The 17,755-nt window shown below is 44.2% G+C and overlaps 1 protein-coding gene across 4 annotated transcripts in view; it reads left to right on the plus strand.

The window, feature by feature from the left end:
- The window catches only part of DLGAP1 (DLG associated protein 1), a 331,657-nt gene extending 314,504 nt beyond the window's left edge, over positions 1 to 17,153 (plus strand). For all 4 annotated transcript variants that reach the window (XM_039243192.1, XM_039243193.1, XM_039243194.1 and 1 more), the window contains 3 exons: positions 6,940 to 7,031; positions 12,422 to 12,574; positions 15,390 to 17,153. In XM_039243192.1, the coding sequence (XP_039099123.1) occupies positions 6,940 to 7,031; positions 12,422 to 12,574; positions 15,390 to 15,599 (455 nt within the window). In that variant the 3' untranslated portion in view covers positions 15,600 to 17,153. The remainder of the gene's footprint in view (positions 1 to 6,939; positions 7,032 to 12,421; positions 12,575 to 15,389) is intronic.
- Positions 17,154 to 17,755: the final 602 nt, after the last annotated feature.

Below are 17,755 nucleotides of genomic sequence, written 5' to 3' on the forward strand. Positions count from 1 at the left end.
GGCCTCTCCCCTTGGCTTGTAGCTGGTCTTCTCTCTGTGTGTCCATGCTCTGATCTCTTCTTATAAGGATACTAGTGACATTGCATTAGGACCTGCCCGCATGACCCCTTTTGAACTTAACTACCCATTTAAAGGCCCTGTCTCCAAAAACAGTTATAGTCTAAGGTATTGGGGGTTAGGACTTCAACATTTGAATATTGGGAGAAGACATGCAGTCCAGGACAAGGAAGGAGAGGAATTTTATATTAGCTAGAGGAGATGGGGAGATTGGGGAGGCGTTTCCCCCCTTAGGGTGGGAGAGACTGGAGGATGCTCCCAGATATCCCCGGTAGTGCTATAGCACAGAGAGGCAGGGGTCGCAGAGATGGGGACAGACTTATGGAGCACGTTCTCAGAGCAGCCAGAAGGGAATCAGGCAAACCAGATGGGAGGAGTGAATGTAGACAAGTCTTTACAGTGGGGGCAGCTAACAGTCATGGAGAAGGGACATTAGGAATGAGTGTAAGTAGTTCTCTCCTGGCACCTGGCATGTCTGCTGTTATCCAAGTAACCAGAAGGGTCTGCTGCTCACCCATTGTGTAGGACCCTCACACTCTTTACAGGTTCAGGGGACTAGACCAGTATTAGGAGAGGCAGAACATGGAGACTATTCCTGCCTGATTCTGCTGTCTTCTTCTCATAGGAGGAAGGGTTATTGCTGAAGATGAGGAGGCAGGGCTGAGTTGCAAGTGAGCAGGAGTCAGAAAGGGAGAGTCAGAGAGGGAGGAAATGAAGATCATCTCAAAGGACTAATGAACAGCAATGAACAACCAACTGAGTTTGAAAATTATGGGTTCATAGTGGCCCTGAGCCACAGGACTAAACACTGGGCCGCAAGATGGGAATGTAGCTCTCTGGATAGCAGGACTTACCTGGCCTGCTCTGCACCTGAAGATGGACCTGGTTTTGTAATAGGAGCTGCTTCTCACGCAGAGGGCTCTGACCCTTCGTTTTGCAGTGAGCTTGCTTCCTGCACAAGGCTCCGGCTGGGTGGTGGAGGTGTCCCGCACCGGTTAGGGTTCTGTCTCCTCTCTGTATCTCTATCTCCCAGCAGCCAGTTGGCCACTATTCTAGCTCTTCTAGGTGGGGGAACTACACCAGACTATGCCAGAAATTCTGGGTCCCTGAATGATTGTTATGAATTCCTTATACACAGAGACCAAAGAACTTATAGACGCTTGCCTAAATCTGCCTGAATGAAACCCACCAAGATAAACAAACAAACAAACAAACAAACAAATAGGATAGACATTCAAGAAAGGTTGGCATATGAAGATTAGCAGGAGAAATAATTCCCTGTTTTGCCTCATGCCACCTTTTAGTTTCCCAGGTAAATGCCCAAGAAGTAAAGAATGTCAATAGGAGTTATAATTTCTACTTCACATTCTAACAGTTTTTATATGTTATTTCATTAAATAATCAGCAATCCCATGAAGATAGTATTATGATTATTTGACAGGTAAAGAAAACAGAGTCTGAGAGTACAGTAAAGTCTCCCAAGGCCAGCCACCAGTACGTGGCATTCCTGACTTCCACACCTACTCTCTTTCCAGTATCTTAAGCAGAAAGAAAAGTTAGACTGGAAAAGGAGTACCCGAGGTGATTTGCAATGTGGGTAGCAGAGCTGGGGGAGCATTCAACTCAGCATATCCGCTGGACAGGAAGGGGCAAGCTTCACCATCCATTGAGGGTATAGAAATATGTCTATTCCTCTGTTTCTGATGCCTAATGTGGGGACCTGACAATTGTGGAGTTAGGCGTAGTAGGTAAGAACCAGAAGCAGTCAGGAAAACCACTGCTTCTGCCTATTCCGTTCTAGAGACTTAGTTCTTCTTGGAATATTAAAGGAGATATGTGTTAATTATGCTTAAGGACTTCTTTTTTTCAAATGGAAGCTCTCATATTACTGAGGCAGCCTACTAGTGTAGAAACATAGAAAATCATCTCCCCCTAAACGCATGTCCAACTGCCCAGATCGTGGTGATGCTGGTGACCTTGATGCAGCTTAAATACATGTGTCATGTGCGAATCCTGATAGACCCAGCTTCATCCTTCTCCAATGTCTCTCATTGCAGTTGTACCTCACTTTATTACCAGTTTTCATCTGAATCTACTGAGGGAATGGGATGGTACCACTTTTCTTTCTTGACCGGGAATTGCTTGACCCTGAAAGTCTTGTGAGAAGACATGGTGAGGAGCAGTCAGCCACACACCCCACAATGGCAGAGAAAGGGAGAGAGAGCTATGCTTAGGGATACTGACTCTGACTGGGGGGGAGCGGGGGGGGGGGGGGGGGGGGCGGAATGTCCAGCATAGCCCCAAGGGAAACAGTCTTTGTTTTACTCTGTGTGGTCAGCACGTTTGCACCTTTACCATGGATCCACTTGCAGGTTTAAACAAAATTATCATTCTTGGGCCACCTGGCTGGCTCAGTCGGCAGAGCATGCGACTCTGGATCTCAGGGTTGTGAGTTCGAGCCCCGCATTGGGTGTAGAGATTACTTTAAAAATTAAATTAAATTAAAAAAAAAAATAGTCATCCTCTTCAGCCCTGTACCTTGTATACCACCTCCCTGTTCCCAAATAAGAATCATCCCCCACGGGTCAGTGGGAGGGAGGAGGTATGCTCTTCCCTAATGTCTGGGGGTTGTTTTACCTATAGCTAGACTTAAAATGAGACTTTTCACAAGAGAGCCATCTCATAGCCAAAATAGTCTTTCTCTGCTTCTTATTCTGATGTATAAAGAATCTTTAAAAGGAAAACCCAGGGGCGCCTGGGTGGCTTAGTCGGTTAAGCATCTGACTTCAGCTCAGGTCGTGATCTCGCAGTTCATGGGTTCAAGCCCCGCATCGGGCTCTGTGCTGACAGCTGGCTCAGAGCCTGGACCTTGTTTCCGATTCTGTATCTCCCTCTCTCTCTGACCCTCCCCTGCTCACGCTGTCTCTCTTTCTCTCTCTCAGAAATAATTAAAACATTTAAAAAATAAAAAATAAAAGGAAAACCCAAACTTAAACCTTACTTACACCCACTAGCATCCCTTTCAAGTGATCCCCAGTTCTTCCATTCTTTTCACAGCTGAAATCTCTTTGTGCAACAGTTTGTGAACATGTGCTTTGCTCTCCCATCTCGGTGTGGGCAGAGATCGAGTTTGCTGAATGGCCTCACATTCTTCCATCAGCTAGCTACAGCCACCCCGCTTCTGTCCAGTGATCCCAGCTAGAAAGTATAGATAAAAGAAAGAAATCACCCTCTCCAGTAGATTCGGACCCAGTTTTCAACCCAGCACAAGCAGACGGGGAGGGAGAAGACTGAGCCCCAGGCACAATAGGTCCACCAGGGAAGGCAGTGCATTATTCAAGCCCAGATTTTCTTAAATGATAGTATCTTCCCTATCTCACAGGGTCCTGAGAGGATCCAGTTTGATGCATGTGTGAAAAGTGCTTTGAAATACAAGGTAATAGGGACTCCTGGTTGGCTCAGTTGGTTAAGCTTCTGACTCTTGACAGTGGCTGAGGTTGTGATCTTGCTGTCATGAGTTCGAGCCCCACATAGGGCTCCGCACAGAGCATGGAGGCTGCTTGGGATTTTCTCTCTCCCCCTCTCTGTCTGCCCCTTCTCCACTAGTGCTTTCTCTCTTTCTCAAAATAAATAAACTTTAAAAAAGAGAGAAATACAAGATAATAATATAAATAAGCAGATCTGTGCAAAAACCAAACAGTGATAACCTTCCAAAAGATCTTCCTGGCTTTATATGGTGAACTAACCCAGGCCTGTGCTCTCTGTTACGATTCCCCATAACCGTCTACTGCAGGACGAGAAGTTTCTAGAATTATGAGTGGCGGAGTTAGTATGGAGGTGCCTATCTCTGAAATGGAAGGAATTTAGTTCACCAGTGTTCTGGGTTGTTATTTTATACTTCCACTGAGGAACAGACTAACAGCTGGGGAGGAAAGAAAGGGACAAAGGAATCTTAAAAATTAACTACCAGAGGTTTTATAAGACACCTAGGGAGACCAGACTTACCTACCTAAAAATAGTGGCACTTCTTTTATTACTTCTCTCGAAGTAAATGAACTTAAAAGAAATTAAAGTGAGTTTTTAGTTCTCTAGAAACAAAAGCATAGAGGGCAAGGAAGTAGGAATTTAATCTGCTTGACCTGTTGCATGGCTTCTCTGAAAGCCCACATCAGCACCTCCCTTTTCTGGGCCCGGGAAAGATTATCACTCAGACATTGGAGATGCAAACAATCCCAGAGCCAGGAAGGAATTTCTACTCAAGGAACATGGTGGAAAAAACCTGGAAAACAGAAGGGCCACAACTTCACCCCAGTTACCTTTGCTCCAAATCTTGGGCTCTCGCCAGACCATGCTGAATAAAGATGTCCCTTGTTTCACTTCCAAGGAGACATCATCTGGGTTGACCTCTACACGGTTGGGTGTTGCCTGATAGATTATTTGGAGCAGGGCTTTCTTCTCCTTTGAGAATCACTGCCTTACTCAGCTGCTGTCACTATAGTAATCTAGTCTCACAGCTCAGGTTTTCAGGTGTAACGGAGAACCATCAGCTCAAAGTTTTGAGGACTATTAGAAGAGCTTGAGTTGCTTTGACAGTTCCAAGGGTCCCCGCCATCCCAGCCAGCAAATTAGAGACCCCTCAGTTCAAGTTCTAAGCTTCCAGGATTCATTCTGAGGATTTGCTGGTGTCACAATCGTACCCATCAGAAACATAATTCAGAGATGTTTCCAGGGACCTTAGAGTTTACCTAAGCCACATGTTCACATGGGAAATGCCTCCTCAGAGCTGTCTCAGATCTGGGACAGGTCATCCAAAGCACATACCTGTCCCAGGCAACCAAGGATGTTTGATTACCTTTGAATAATCCAGACTTTGTTGTTGTTGTTTTTCTCTTCTCTTCCGGGCAGAGCAAGTGTGGGGCCCTCAGGTGACACACCCAGAGAGGAAGGGTAGTGTCGTGGCCCTAGGTGATGACAAACATTTATAGGTTGTTTGTTATATATCAGACACTGTCCCACGCATTTCCCATGTATTACTGCTTTTAACCTTCACAACAACCCTACAAATCGGTACCATTAACCCTACTTTACATAGGAGAGAACAGAGATTAAGTGACCTGTCCATGGCAGGGGCTGGTAAGTGTTGGAGCCAAAACTCTCAGCCAGCTCAGGGCCTGGATCTTTAGTTACTAGGATGCTCTGTGTCTCCACACACTTTTTCCTTTCTGCTTCAGGGGTGTGGAAAAAGGGAGAAGGGCCTCACATAGCAAAAGGTGTTAAAAGCAAGACTGGAAAAAAGTAAACACTTAGGCCTGAGGAATTGCTGCCTTAGAGCCATCAAGGGAAGACCCCGGCTGTCACTGAGGAGGCAATTTCTGCATTTGGGCTGTTTGGCGTGACTGGTGACAGACAGTTCATAAACGCCCTAAGTTCCATGCGTGGGGATGCCGAACTATTTGAGTAATACCTAAGTATAGTGTGCATCATAAGCCATGGTCTAGCCTGGCAGGTTTTCGTTTTGTTTTGTCTTAATGTTCTGAGAGAGAGTGTGAACAGGGCAGAGAGAGGAGACAGAATTCTAAGCAGGCTCTGCACCATCAACACAGAGCCGGATGAGGGGCTTGAACTCACAACTCTTGAGATCATGACCTGAGCTGAGGTTGGAAGCTCAACTGACTGAGCCACCCAGGTGCCCCCTGCCCTGTCAGTTTTAAACAGAGAAGAAAACTACTAGAAAACCCTGTGTCACAATAAAGTTTTTTTTTTTTCTTTTGTTTTCTTCTCAGACTTGGTGGGGACTGAGGTCGAGCAAGAGAGACCTCATTCCACTCTGGGTCTTGGGCTTTGTAAATCCGCAACACAACTGCACGGCACACACACTGGATCCTTTACTCCACCTCCCCTTGCAGATGCAGATTTCACCCCAGGGCAAGTGCCCTTCTGAGAGTCTCCCTGTCTTTGCGGGGCCAAGAAGGGGCAAGCAGGGCGCCTTCTCCCCTTCCTTCCCGACAGGGAGGGCATGTTGAGAACTGCCTGGTGGCAGAGCTCCAGCAGCGCAGCTGTGCCCCGGTCCCCGCCGGGTGGAGGGAGGGCCTTGGGACAATGCGGACCTCAGGACAGCTCTGTGCGGAGCGGAACCGCCCGTCTCAGCACGCCCTCAGTTGAAAGGTCCTCGCCTTAGTCTGCACGGAAGACAAGAAGTAGCTTGCAAAGGAGATTTTCAGCGCAGCGCATAGGGAATTAAACCTATATTAACAATAAAATTGGTCTGTGGAGTGGAAAAGCTGGGACGGTGCTGGCGTTCCCTAGGCAACAGGCGGAAAATGTTCATTCCTTAGAAAATCTTTCAGCTGGCCATGGCGCTCTCCTGACAGTCCCCGTGGCTGAGCTCCGGAAAAATAATGAAGGCTATGGATAGGAGATGGTGAGTGCCAAGAGATCCCCCCTGCAAGTTAGGATTGCTTTTCTTGTGTTTGAATTTGGATTAGAAAAATGAGCTCGCAGACCGTGATTGCTGACACAAATAAATCCATAACTATGCTGATAAACACTTGAAACTTATCCTTGCAGTAAAAGGGGGGAAGAAAAACCTGTTGACCTCTTCTCTTGGTAAGCTGCAGCGCTGTGATGGAAAACTCCGTCATTCCTAAAATGTGTGACCAGCCTGTGTTTTTGTCCAAGTCGATTTTATACTTTCACCTAGCCTCTGTTCCGTAGTCTAGCAGAGTAACAACGGCAGCTGGGCTGAGTGTGTGTGTGTGTTCACGTGCAGTGTGTGTGCTGTTTTTCCTAATTATTGCAGCATAACTTCCTCTTTGCTTCACCAGACTAAATCTCCACAGTGAGACATAATGTGTAAACTTCTTGTATGTTTGCTTTTTTCAGTTCTAGGGAAAATCCGAACCGCAGTGGGCAGTGCCCAACTTCTCATGGCCCAGAAATTCTACCAATTCAGAGAACTGTGTGAAGAAAACCTGGTAGGTAACATTCCCTGTCACTACCACTTCCCAGCTAGTCAGGAGAGGATCGTGTTGTCAAGCCTGGCACAACTAATTTTGAACCAAATTAAGGCCCATTGGACTCTCTCACCTGAAATAGAGAGTTTTCTGATGAGTTGTATTGCCTGTTTTTCTTAAAATTAGAAATATTTAGGGGTGCCTGAGTGGCTCAGTTGGTTGAGCATCTGACTTCAGGTCAGGTTATGATCTCATGGTTTGCGGGTTCAAGCCCTGCATTGGGCTCTGTGCTGACAGCTGGGAGCCTCGAGCCTGCTTGGGATTCTGTGTCTCCTTCTCTCTCTGCTCCTCCCCTGTTCACACTCTGTCTCACTCTGTCTCTGCCTCTCAACGATAAATAAATGTTAAGAAAAAATTTTAATTTCTTAAAAATTAAAAATATTTATTTTATACTTAAATAATCTTAGAAGAAAAAATCCAATCAAGTTGAACCTCCATTTCCTGCCTTTTTTCTTTGTAACTGAAATTTTTCCATTTTCCTGGCTTCCCCATGGAAGCCCTGATTTCAGTATTTTTACCAAAGTACAGAGCAGCCTGATATTTCAAAAATGGTATTACAGAAAACCATTTGGATAATGATGTTCCTTCTGAAATAGCCATCAGTGCCTATCTCATCATCAGGGTTCTCGATTTTAACTTAAGGCCAGAGGTGGACAGCATCCCAAAGTGTAGATTTGATCTCCTTGAGACAAATGAATAATTCATCCTTCTTGGACATACAAAAACTAAATAAAGCAAAACAAAAAGACAGAAACACACTAGCACCAACAATATTTTTTAAACAGCCTGCAAAAGGCAAGGGCAAGGGCTTCCTTACATGGCCTTTTTTAAGAAACTGCTACTATTCTCTGCAAGTGTCATTCCGCAAGAAGAGCTTTTATTGATCAGTTGTTGGTCACGCTTGCTCTAAAATAAAATGAAAAGCAACTTGTTGATCCTGTGGAAAGTAAAAACATGATTACTTGCAATCTCATGGACAATGATTTTAGAGTTTTAACCACACCTTGTTATATAGACTGAAGGGAATTTATCAAGACAGGGTTGAAAATTGAAAGCATGCAGAAGTTGATATTCTCTGTCCCTCTTCACCAGACTTTTCTTTCTGAAATCTCCCTTTGGGGCTGTCCTTCCCCTCCTCCTCACACCCACCCCCCACATCTGTAGTTTGTTTTCCTCTCCCTCAGCAAAAATCCTTCCACCTTCTCAGAAATTCTCTTCTGGATTATGGGATAACATAGGGTAGTAAAGGTATAGATAAGTGAATTCAACAAATATTTTATTGAGCTTCACTCAGTGCCACGAACAGAATTCCTACTAATTTGTAAACCTGCTAATGTGTCACAGATCTTAATTAACATGACTCTGTGCTCTTTTACTATGCAAAAGTTCATAGAAAGCTTCTCAAACTGCCTAAAAGATATGTGGAAGCCAAGATGTAAGCACTATAGGGCAAACAGCACACTTTTTCACAGAATTATACAATAAGCAGGTATGTTGTGAAACAAAACATGAACACTGTGCAGAGTTTTGAAGACAAAATTGCAGAGAAAATGTTTTGAAACATTTGCAGACTTCTAGGAAAGGTTTGTTAAAGCCAGCTTTTGACACTTCCTGGTTCTTGATAGGCTCACATGCCTGAGCCAAGAGAGGAACTTATTGGAAGTGTGGGCAGCATGTTAGAGGCAGGAAGTGGGGCTGCACTTTGGGTGGAGGGCCATGGATGGCTGGTTGAATCGTGTCGCAGAAGGGAAGGTTCAGAGCCCAGGATGTGCCAGAAGCCATGCTGAGAGCTTTCGGATATATGCTCTGGTTAAATCCTCAAAGCGACCCTATGGAGCAGATAGTGATGTTATTTTTATGACAGCTTTACAATTGAGGGAAATGGGCACAGAAAAGCTAAATCACTTGGTCAGGAATAAAAAACAAAAACTAAAAATCAATCAATTGATCAATCAATCAATCACTTGGCCAGGGTCACCTGGTAAGAGGCAGAGCCCAAGATTCAAATCCCAGTCTGTCTGACCTCCGTGCCTGTTTGACATCCCCCACCCTCGCCGCACACAGCCCCCGAGATTTGAGTTCTAGTCCACACCCTCCTAGAGGGTCATGGGCTGATCAGTCAGCTCCACCCTCTCTGCAGCAGGAAGCATGGTGGCCTGGGGGTGGCATTGCTTAGGTCTATAAATCTGCACCAAAGTGGCCCTAAGATTGCCTGCAACCAGACCCAGCCGTCCTTGCTGGAGTTCTTACTCTGAGGAGGAGAACACTTGACAACACCTGAGTATTATCCCAGACTTGACTTTCAGGCTCAGTAAATGGATGAGCTTTACTTTTTCAAACAAAACTAAGTTAAGGAACCCAGCCCCCCTCATCCTTCCACACCCTCCACCACCTCCGACCTCCAAGTGGCCTGGTTCAGACTAAGGCCAGGGCTGCAACTCTCTGTGCATGGGATGTCACATGACCCACAGTTTCTCTTTCTCTCTGCTTCCCCATCTGTCCCCTTGATGACACAGGGGCAAAGAGATTCTTAGTGAGGAGGGACCAAATCGCCCGTCATACAGAATTAAACTCTTTGGGCCTACCAAGCTATCATTTCATCACTGCTGCACTGAAACCATTTAGCCAATAGTCTTGTGACTGAAGAGAATATAGTCAATTCCAAAGTATGAGCAATTGGGTTCTGAGTTACCAGTGAGATGAGGAAGGCCATAAAACTCCATTCACAATGTACTTTGTTAAAGCTGTTATCTGTCTATTCCTAGATGTTGAGAACATTTTTTTAACTTACGAAATGAAAATGATGCAGAGAAACTCTTTAATTTGGGTGTCACTAGCTAGGGTTTAATACTGAATCAAATAGTTACAAACTTTAGAATTTACGTCTTCAATGAATTCCAGAACTCTGGGCCATTTAAGAAGTATAAGTTAATAAATACATTTTGACGTGTATTTATTTTGAAGACAGACCAATAATGCTAGTCCATCAGAGAGCTAAAACATTTCCAGCCTATTAACTTTGATGAGCACTGACCTTGCACTTTCTGAAAGTTGGTTGTTTTGTTTAAGTTTATTTTTGAGAGAGACAGAGCGCAAGCAGGGGAGGTGCAGAGAGAGAGGGAGGCACAGAATCCAAAGCAGGCTCCAGGCTCTGAGCTGTCAGCATAGAGCCTGACGTGGGGCTTGAGCTCATGGACTGTGAGATCATGACCTGAGCTGAAGTTGGACGCTCAACAGACTGAGCCACCCAGGTACCCCTGAAAGTTGGTCTGAAAGTACAAAATGGGGGCAGGTCATGATCTCACAGCTTGTGAAGTTGAGCCCCACATCTAGCTCGCTGCTGTCAGCACAGAGCCCACTTTGGATCCCTTGCCCCCCTGTCTCTGCCCCCACCCCCTTGCACTCTCTCTCAAAAAATAAATAAAACATTTTTTTAAAAAGTACAAAATGGCCTCAAGTTACTATATGGCATAAGATTTCACAGTATATCCAATTGGCTTGAATACCCACAGGTAACCCAAACTGACCCAGATGTAAGCCTCTGATCCCTGGAAGCTCCCACCCACAGAACCATGAATGCCCTTAGCTACCACTGATGGTAGTGATTAATACTGAGCATAACACCTTCAGTCTCTTAGTTACATTTTTTCTGTTTTACATCATATAAATTCATGGTTCATACTTTCTAGTACCTGTCAGGGATATAGGGATGGAGGGGGGGGGAGTCAATCCTTAAACACCAAAGACTGTTTAATATTATCTAGAAAGTGGGTCATTACAGACATCTATGTGTAATGTATAGATATGTGTTCTCACATTTGCTATTTTATGTTAGGGTTGATTTAAAATGAATTAATTTCCAAAAGATTTTGTCAAAGTACTTGTATGATAAAATGACTTCCTATATTAGTAACATCTTAATTGTTCACAGTACATTAAAAATACATTTATTTTGGGGGTGCCTGGGTGGCTCAGTCGGTTAAGCATCCAACTTCAGCTCAGGTCAAGATCTCGAGGTTAATGAGTTTGAGCCCTGCATCAGGCTCTTTGCTCTCAGCACAGAGCTGCTTCAGATCCTCTGTCCTCCTCTCTCTCTGCCCCTCCCCCACTTGCACTCTTTCTCAAAAATAAAACAAAATTAAGAAATATTAAAAATGTAATTATTTTCTTACTCATCATTTGTTTACCCTGTTGTTTCACTGAACACAACTGTTAAAACAAATCTTATTTTAGATTTCTTATCTGTTCTCTGAATAAGTTGGATGGCATGAAGTCAGATTCCAAGTCCACTAATAATATACTGCATTTCCCCCCCTCAAAGACGGTGTCTTCATTTAAATATGTTTTAATGCATTTTTGTCATAGTTTTTTTTTAAAGTTTGGATTCTCTCCCCATACCACATTGACAGATGTTGTAATACAAAAGAAGAGTTTTACAACCTTGACATTTGTGAATCACCGACTTAGACGGATGAGCATATAAAATTATCATTTGAAATGGAATCTTTTTTAAAAAATGTTTATTTATTTTGAGAGAGAGAGAGAGAGAGAGAGAGAACAATCAGGAGAGGGACAGAGAAAGAGGGAGAGAGAGAATCCCAAGCAGACTCTACACTGACAGCTTGAACTCGCGAACCGTGAGATCATGACCTGAGCCAAAATCAAGTCAGACACTTAACCAACTGAGTCACCCAGGTACTGCTGAAATGGAATCTTTTAAAAAGAGTCAAATCCATGGTTTCCAGGGGTTTTGGGGTGGAGGAGAGGGAAGACATTGGTTGAAAGGGTACCAACTTGCCGTTATAAGATGAGTACGGTCTGAAGATTTCATGTACAACATGGTGACTATGGCTGATAACACTGTACTGTATAACTGAAATTTGCTAAGAGTAAACTTAAATGTTCTCACACACACACACATACACATACACACACACACACACACACACAAAGATAAGTATGTGATGTGATGGATGTGTTTATTAATTCTAAGGGAGGAGGCCGTATACAATGTGTACATATATCATATCCTCACATTGTACACTTTAAATATCTTACAATTGTGTGTTTCAATTATTCTTTAATAAATCTTATAGATAGATGATAGATAGAAATGACAGAAAGATAATAGATGATAGAGAGAGATAGATATGGTAGATAATAGATGATAGATATAGATAGGAAGGAAGGGTAGTGAGTTATCACTTGTAGCCTCACTCTTATCTCCTATTTGAAAGCCAGAAGAAATTCATCCCCCTGATGTTATTTGAAATATTTGAAAATGCCCCTTTGGTGCTGTGCTTGTCACTGATTGCCTCTAAAGCATGAATGTTTTTCTCTCTCTTGCACAGAATCCCAATGCTCATCCGAGGCCCACTTCCCAGGATCTGGCAGGGTTCTGGGACATGCTGCAGTTGTCCATAGAAAATATTAGTATGAAATTTGATGAACTTCATCAGTTAAAGGCCAATAATTGGAAACAGATGGATCCTCTTGACAAGAAGGTAGAACAATGTAGATTTTGTATGGTTCATTTAAAAACCTGCACAAACACTGGACAGTCTAAATAGGCTTCTGCATTCAGTCTTGCTGTTTACAATGTGAAATGGAGCTGATATCATATTAATCTCATTGTAATGACAATGTTTACATAGTAATCATTTGGGATATTATCTGTAATATGTTTCAGGCATATTTTTAAGAAAAACCTGTCTTTGTGAATTGGAAAATGGGAATGTGGCTTTTTTGTTAATTAAACTTTAAGTTAAACCATTTTAGTCACTGGAAGGAACTGCCTCCATTTTGCTTTTTAAACTAAAATAAATGACATCTTCAGTGCATGATTATATAGAGCAAGAGTTCAACTTCCTTACACCCTAGGATGTGTTTCTGAGAAACATAGGAAGCCCTAACCGACTTTGATAATCATTTCATAAATATAGTAATAAAGAAACCACTGTTGTTCAAGGTTAAAAATATACACCATAAAGGTTCATGGTAATCATAAATGTTGGGATTTTTTTTTTTTAAGAGTTTTACTTTTGGTTGACTTGCCGTGGGGAATATTGCTCACTGGGTTTCTCAATCAACAGTTTAGAAATAAAGATTCAAATTATTTTACTTTAATTAATGAACTGTAATTTTCACATTTGCTTACGTGGTTCCACCAGACTCACACAGGTATCCAATATCCAGTCATCAATGACTTTTTTAACCCTTTGCTTTCCAATGGCCGAAGGTCAAATAGTTCCAAGAGATTCAGCTTCTAAAAACTAGGCTTGGTTGTTCCCAAGAGGCTCTGGTAGCCTGTCCTTTTCAGATCTCCTTGCCGGTCAGAGAGCTCACAATAATCCAGTCCATTCTGCTGCTTTCCATCATGGTATACGGGTTCATAGTCAGTGGACTCCCAGGAAAAAGCCAATCCCAAGGGCCGATTCATAATCAACAAGATGGTCATTGTCATTGTCCCTCATCTCCAGTTCTATCACCATTGACCTGGGGGCTTTAGTGTTAAGCTTGAAAGTATCATTGATGTATGTCTGGCCTCTTACCTGGGAAGCCAAACGTTTGCACTCAATCTAGTTTTCTTTAATCTGTGTTTAAAACTATGTACTAAATAAGCTTTTAAATTGTTAAGAAAACAGGACAGATGTACATACATACTGGTAATTTAGTTTCTAGAGCTGATCCATCTACTTTCTCACTCACTGGGGTTTGTTTTTTTTTTTTTTTCAAGTATTATTTTTTTTAAAGTACAAGGAAAGGAAGATATGGTTAAAAAGTTTCCAGCATTCACACTTTTTCAAATATCACCAAGTTACCCCACAGTGAAGATTTAAAATGCCCAAAATTTGTGATGGTAAGAATTGACATATGTAACCTGTTGACATGGACACAGTAAGTCATTAGTGAACTTGATTTCTAAATTTTTATACACTTTGTCTATAACCAGAGCTTTTCAGCACCCCCCGAACTTGACAGGAATGAGCACAATCAGAGTTGGCCAAATGCTGTTTGCACTCTGAACTTCCCATTTTGGTCCACACAGACTCCATCTTAAACAGCCTGAGGGCAATTCCAATGTAATAAATTTACCTAGGCACTTCACCCAGGCAAGCCAGGAGGATTTGCCACAACGAGTGTAAGTGCTAAGACACAGGAGTGCCCTTTGGAGAATCATAAAATCCCTATTTTAAGATAACTGTCACATCTGAGTCATGAGAATTGAAGGTATCTCTCTAAAAATGAAAACAGCAGATTCACATGGACCTTACCGAGAGCCTAAAAACTCACTATCCTTTTCCTAAAATTCCTTCAGTGGTTTAGATTCGCAGCCTTCCTGCTGCATTTGTTTTTCTGTGACCCAAGTGTTGAAGGGCCGTTATTTTTGCAGTGGCAGTTTAAAGTATCCAACCATTTCAGAGTTTGCTGATGCTGAGAGGGGGAAGACCTCTTTCAACCCTGGGTTAAATTTTCAAGGCACAGTGTCTGTCCTGGTGATTGGAAGGAATTGCCTTCTGGGCCACCACAGCCGTCCTGAGGCCCCTAAGGAGTGACGTCCCAGGGGGCTGTTTTAGGAGGCTGTCTGGAAACGGATTCCACCCCCCCGAGCGGAGGAACCACCAGTGTCCTCCCTCCAGGGTGACCCCAGGAAGTATATAGCTGTGTGTTTGTATGTGATGTCCAAACGGGTATAACTCACAGTGGCATCGACAAAGCTAAAGAACACAGTCTTAACATCTCCTCTTCCTCATTTGGCCTTTTAGCTTTGGGTGGGTGGGCTCGGGGACAGGGCGGGGATGTTTTTAAACTCTGAGCCGAGCTCGCAGCCGCTGCCTCGCCTCCTTGGAGGGGAGGCAGAGTTCCCAGAGGCTGCTGCTGCCGCGGCCACCCTAACCCATCCCTGGCACCCGGAAGAGTCTGGAGCCTCCAGAGAGAACCACACTAAATGTGCCGGGAGCCGCAGCCTTTCAGCAGGGGGCATTTTAAATACCCACATCCTTCCCTTGGAGAGACTAGTTCCGCAATTCAGCCTTGCCCTTGGCCTTAGGCTTACCGGTATCCCGCCCCCCACCCCGCATCTTTTGAATACCCAAGCCAGAATAATAAAGAAAAAAGGAAAAAAAAAATATATATATATATATAACATTTACAGCGTGCAGATCAGAACTAACCACCCTTAGGTTTAAAAAAAAAAAAGAAAAAGAAAGAAAACCAAAACCAAAAGATTGTGCGGGTTCTAACTACTGACCTATCCCAGTTTTTCCCAAGCTTGTCCTGAGAAGCTGTGTAATGTCCTGAACCTTCTGCTTTGATCAGGAGAGAAGGGCCCCTCCTCCAGTGCCAAAGAAGCCGGCGAAGGGCCCCGCGCCGCTGATCCGGGAGCGCTCGCTGGAGAGCTCGCAGCGCCAGGAGGCCCGCAAGCGCCTGATGGCCGCCAAGCGCGCCGCGTCCGTCCGCCAGAACTCGGCCACCGAGAGCGCCGAGAGCATCGAGATCTACATCCCCGAGGCGCAGACCCGGCTCTGAGCCGCCCGCGCGCCCCGCCGCGCCGCCCGCGCGCGCCGTCCTCCCTCCGCCCCTCCCCGCCCTCCGAGCCCGTCGGTCCCGGAGCTCAGTGACTTCCACTGTCGCGGTGTAGTTGTCGGTCTTGCAGGAGCCGTCCCCCACCCCCTCCCCCGCCCCCAGTAGCCCCAGCCGCCCGGACCGGTTTGCCCACGTTCTCCACCGAGCTTCGCCACCCGTACTGACGCGTCACCCACCTGCCTCATCCGCACAGCCGGCCCTTTCTTTTCTCGGCAGAGCCAAACCCACCTGTGTAGAAATGGCCCGTTTAGGTCGCCCACCATCCTCAGTTCTCCCAAGCTAGTCTGTCCCTAGAGCTCAGCAATATAAAACCATAGGGTATTTCAGAAATCCAGTAGCACAGGGTGATCCTTTGGGACTTAACCGTCTTCCACGTGAAAGAAACTAGGGCTCCGATTCCCTTTATTTCCCCCAAACGGTTATTATTTTGTAAAGCAGATGGAGCACTTTATTTCCAACCTCAGAAATCACGCCATCTCACCGGAATCGATGAGTGACAATCCTAGAGGGGACGAAGTGGGGCTGGATACGTAGTGGGGAAGGGAGAAGCAAACTCTGCAGGTGCTGGGGATTGCCTGCTTCACTCACAGCTGCACCAACTGCCTCTCTGTTACTCCATCACTGCTTCAAATGTTTCAATCAGCAGAAGATTGTAAATTCGATCTTTCAGGGAAATTAATCTATTCTGAAAGGCAATAAAATGAAGAAAGGCAAGGCAAGGAAGCACTGATAGTTTAAGATATACTACATAAGGGATTTTTTTTTTGTCCTAAATTAAGACAATTTAGAGCTGAAACGTTTTATCAACTCTTACTGTACTATGTGTATTATATTGTTGTTGTGGTGGGGGGTCTTTAAAGGGGAAAGTGTTGGTCCTCTTAATTTGTTAGTGTCCGTCCTGGGGGGGGGGGTGTCTATCTAATTACGCATATAAGTACACACCTGCTTAAGAAGTGCTGTAAATGGCAGGGAGGGTGTTTCAGAGAGAAGTTTGGATTTTCCTGTCATCCCTTTGAATGCTACACATCCATCTGCTGTAACCCAGTAGTTTGTAATGCAGACATATTTTCACCTTTGGTCTTCTCAAACTGCTACCCAGAATCCTATCATACCCCAGCATAAGGCTTTCGTCCTGTGTCAAACCAATTACAGTAAATTTCCTACCCAAGTAGACATGCGGCCTCATTCCAAAGAGCTTGCCCTTCATCTTGAAGTCCCAGGTTGTGAGAGAAGAAATTTGACCTGAAAAGTTCAGCAGTACGAAGAAGGGGGAAAAGTAGTGATTCATAAGCACTGAAAGAAACCCAGGCTTTTGGCAGAGAATGTGGATTTACGTTTTTAGTCCTGACGAATGGTCAGTGTGCACTAAGCATCTAGCCGAAGCTATCTTTAAATGCCCTTACTCGTAGCAGTTTAAACATTTAGGATGTGATGATCTTAAAGTATCACTGGCATTTTATGTCCAGCTCTCCCCCTAAAGCATTAGAAATTACCACTGAAAAATGACAGACTAAAAACACACATCAAATAAGCGTGCACCAGAGGGTTTTTTAAAAAATTATATACTCTTGTAGCCAGGTGCTAATCTATTTACGAAATTAAGAGAAGTGATGGGTTCTGGCAACAACTATTTTCATGGTCATATTCTAAAACCACTAGGGAATTCGCTACCTCTCAGAGCCATTGATGCTTTGAGCTATCTTTATAAACAGGGCACAAATGTTTACTGCTGTGGTTTACAAGAAAAGGGCTACTAACCTATTTAAAAACCAACCAACCAACTTTTAACTAGGGTGGACAAAGCACCTTGAGTGCTTTGCAAAATTGGAGCTTACAGAGATTTCGAACTTCAAGTGTTCACTTGTGTTAAAAAGAATACGCCTTTTCTTTAGTCTGTAGCAGCAACGGAAGGTCACACAAAGTTTGCAACCAGTAAGGCCAACTGCCACCTTGGGTAGCCTATAGTCCCATTCAATCCTGAAAATGACTTGGAACTCATAGATTGACGGGAAGGGAAGGAAGCGGTATCCATTGTAACACCCATGTTCCCAACTACAGCTCCATGCCCTGAGGTAGAGACATTGGGATTAAGAAATCGA

Source organism: Hyaena hyaena, unplaced genomic scaffold (assembly GCF_003009895.1).
Source record: "Hyaena hyaena isolate Hyena2069 unplaced genomic scaffold, ASM300989v1 scaffold_222, whole genome shotgun sequence".
NCBI lineage: Eukaryota > Metazoa > Chordata > Mammalia > Carnivora > Hyaenidae > Hyaena > Hyaena hyaena.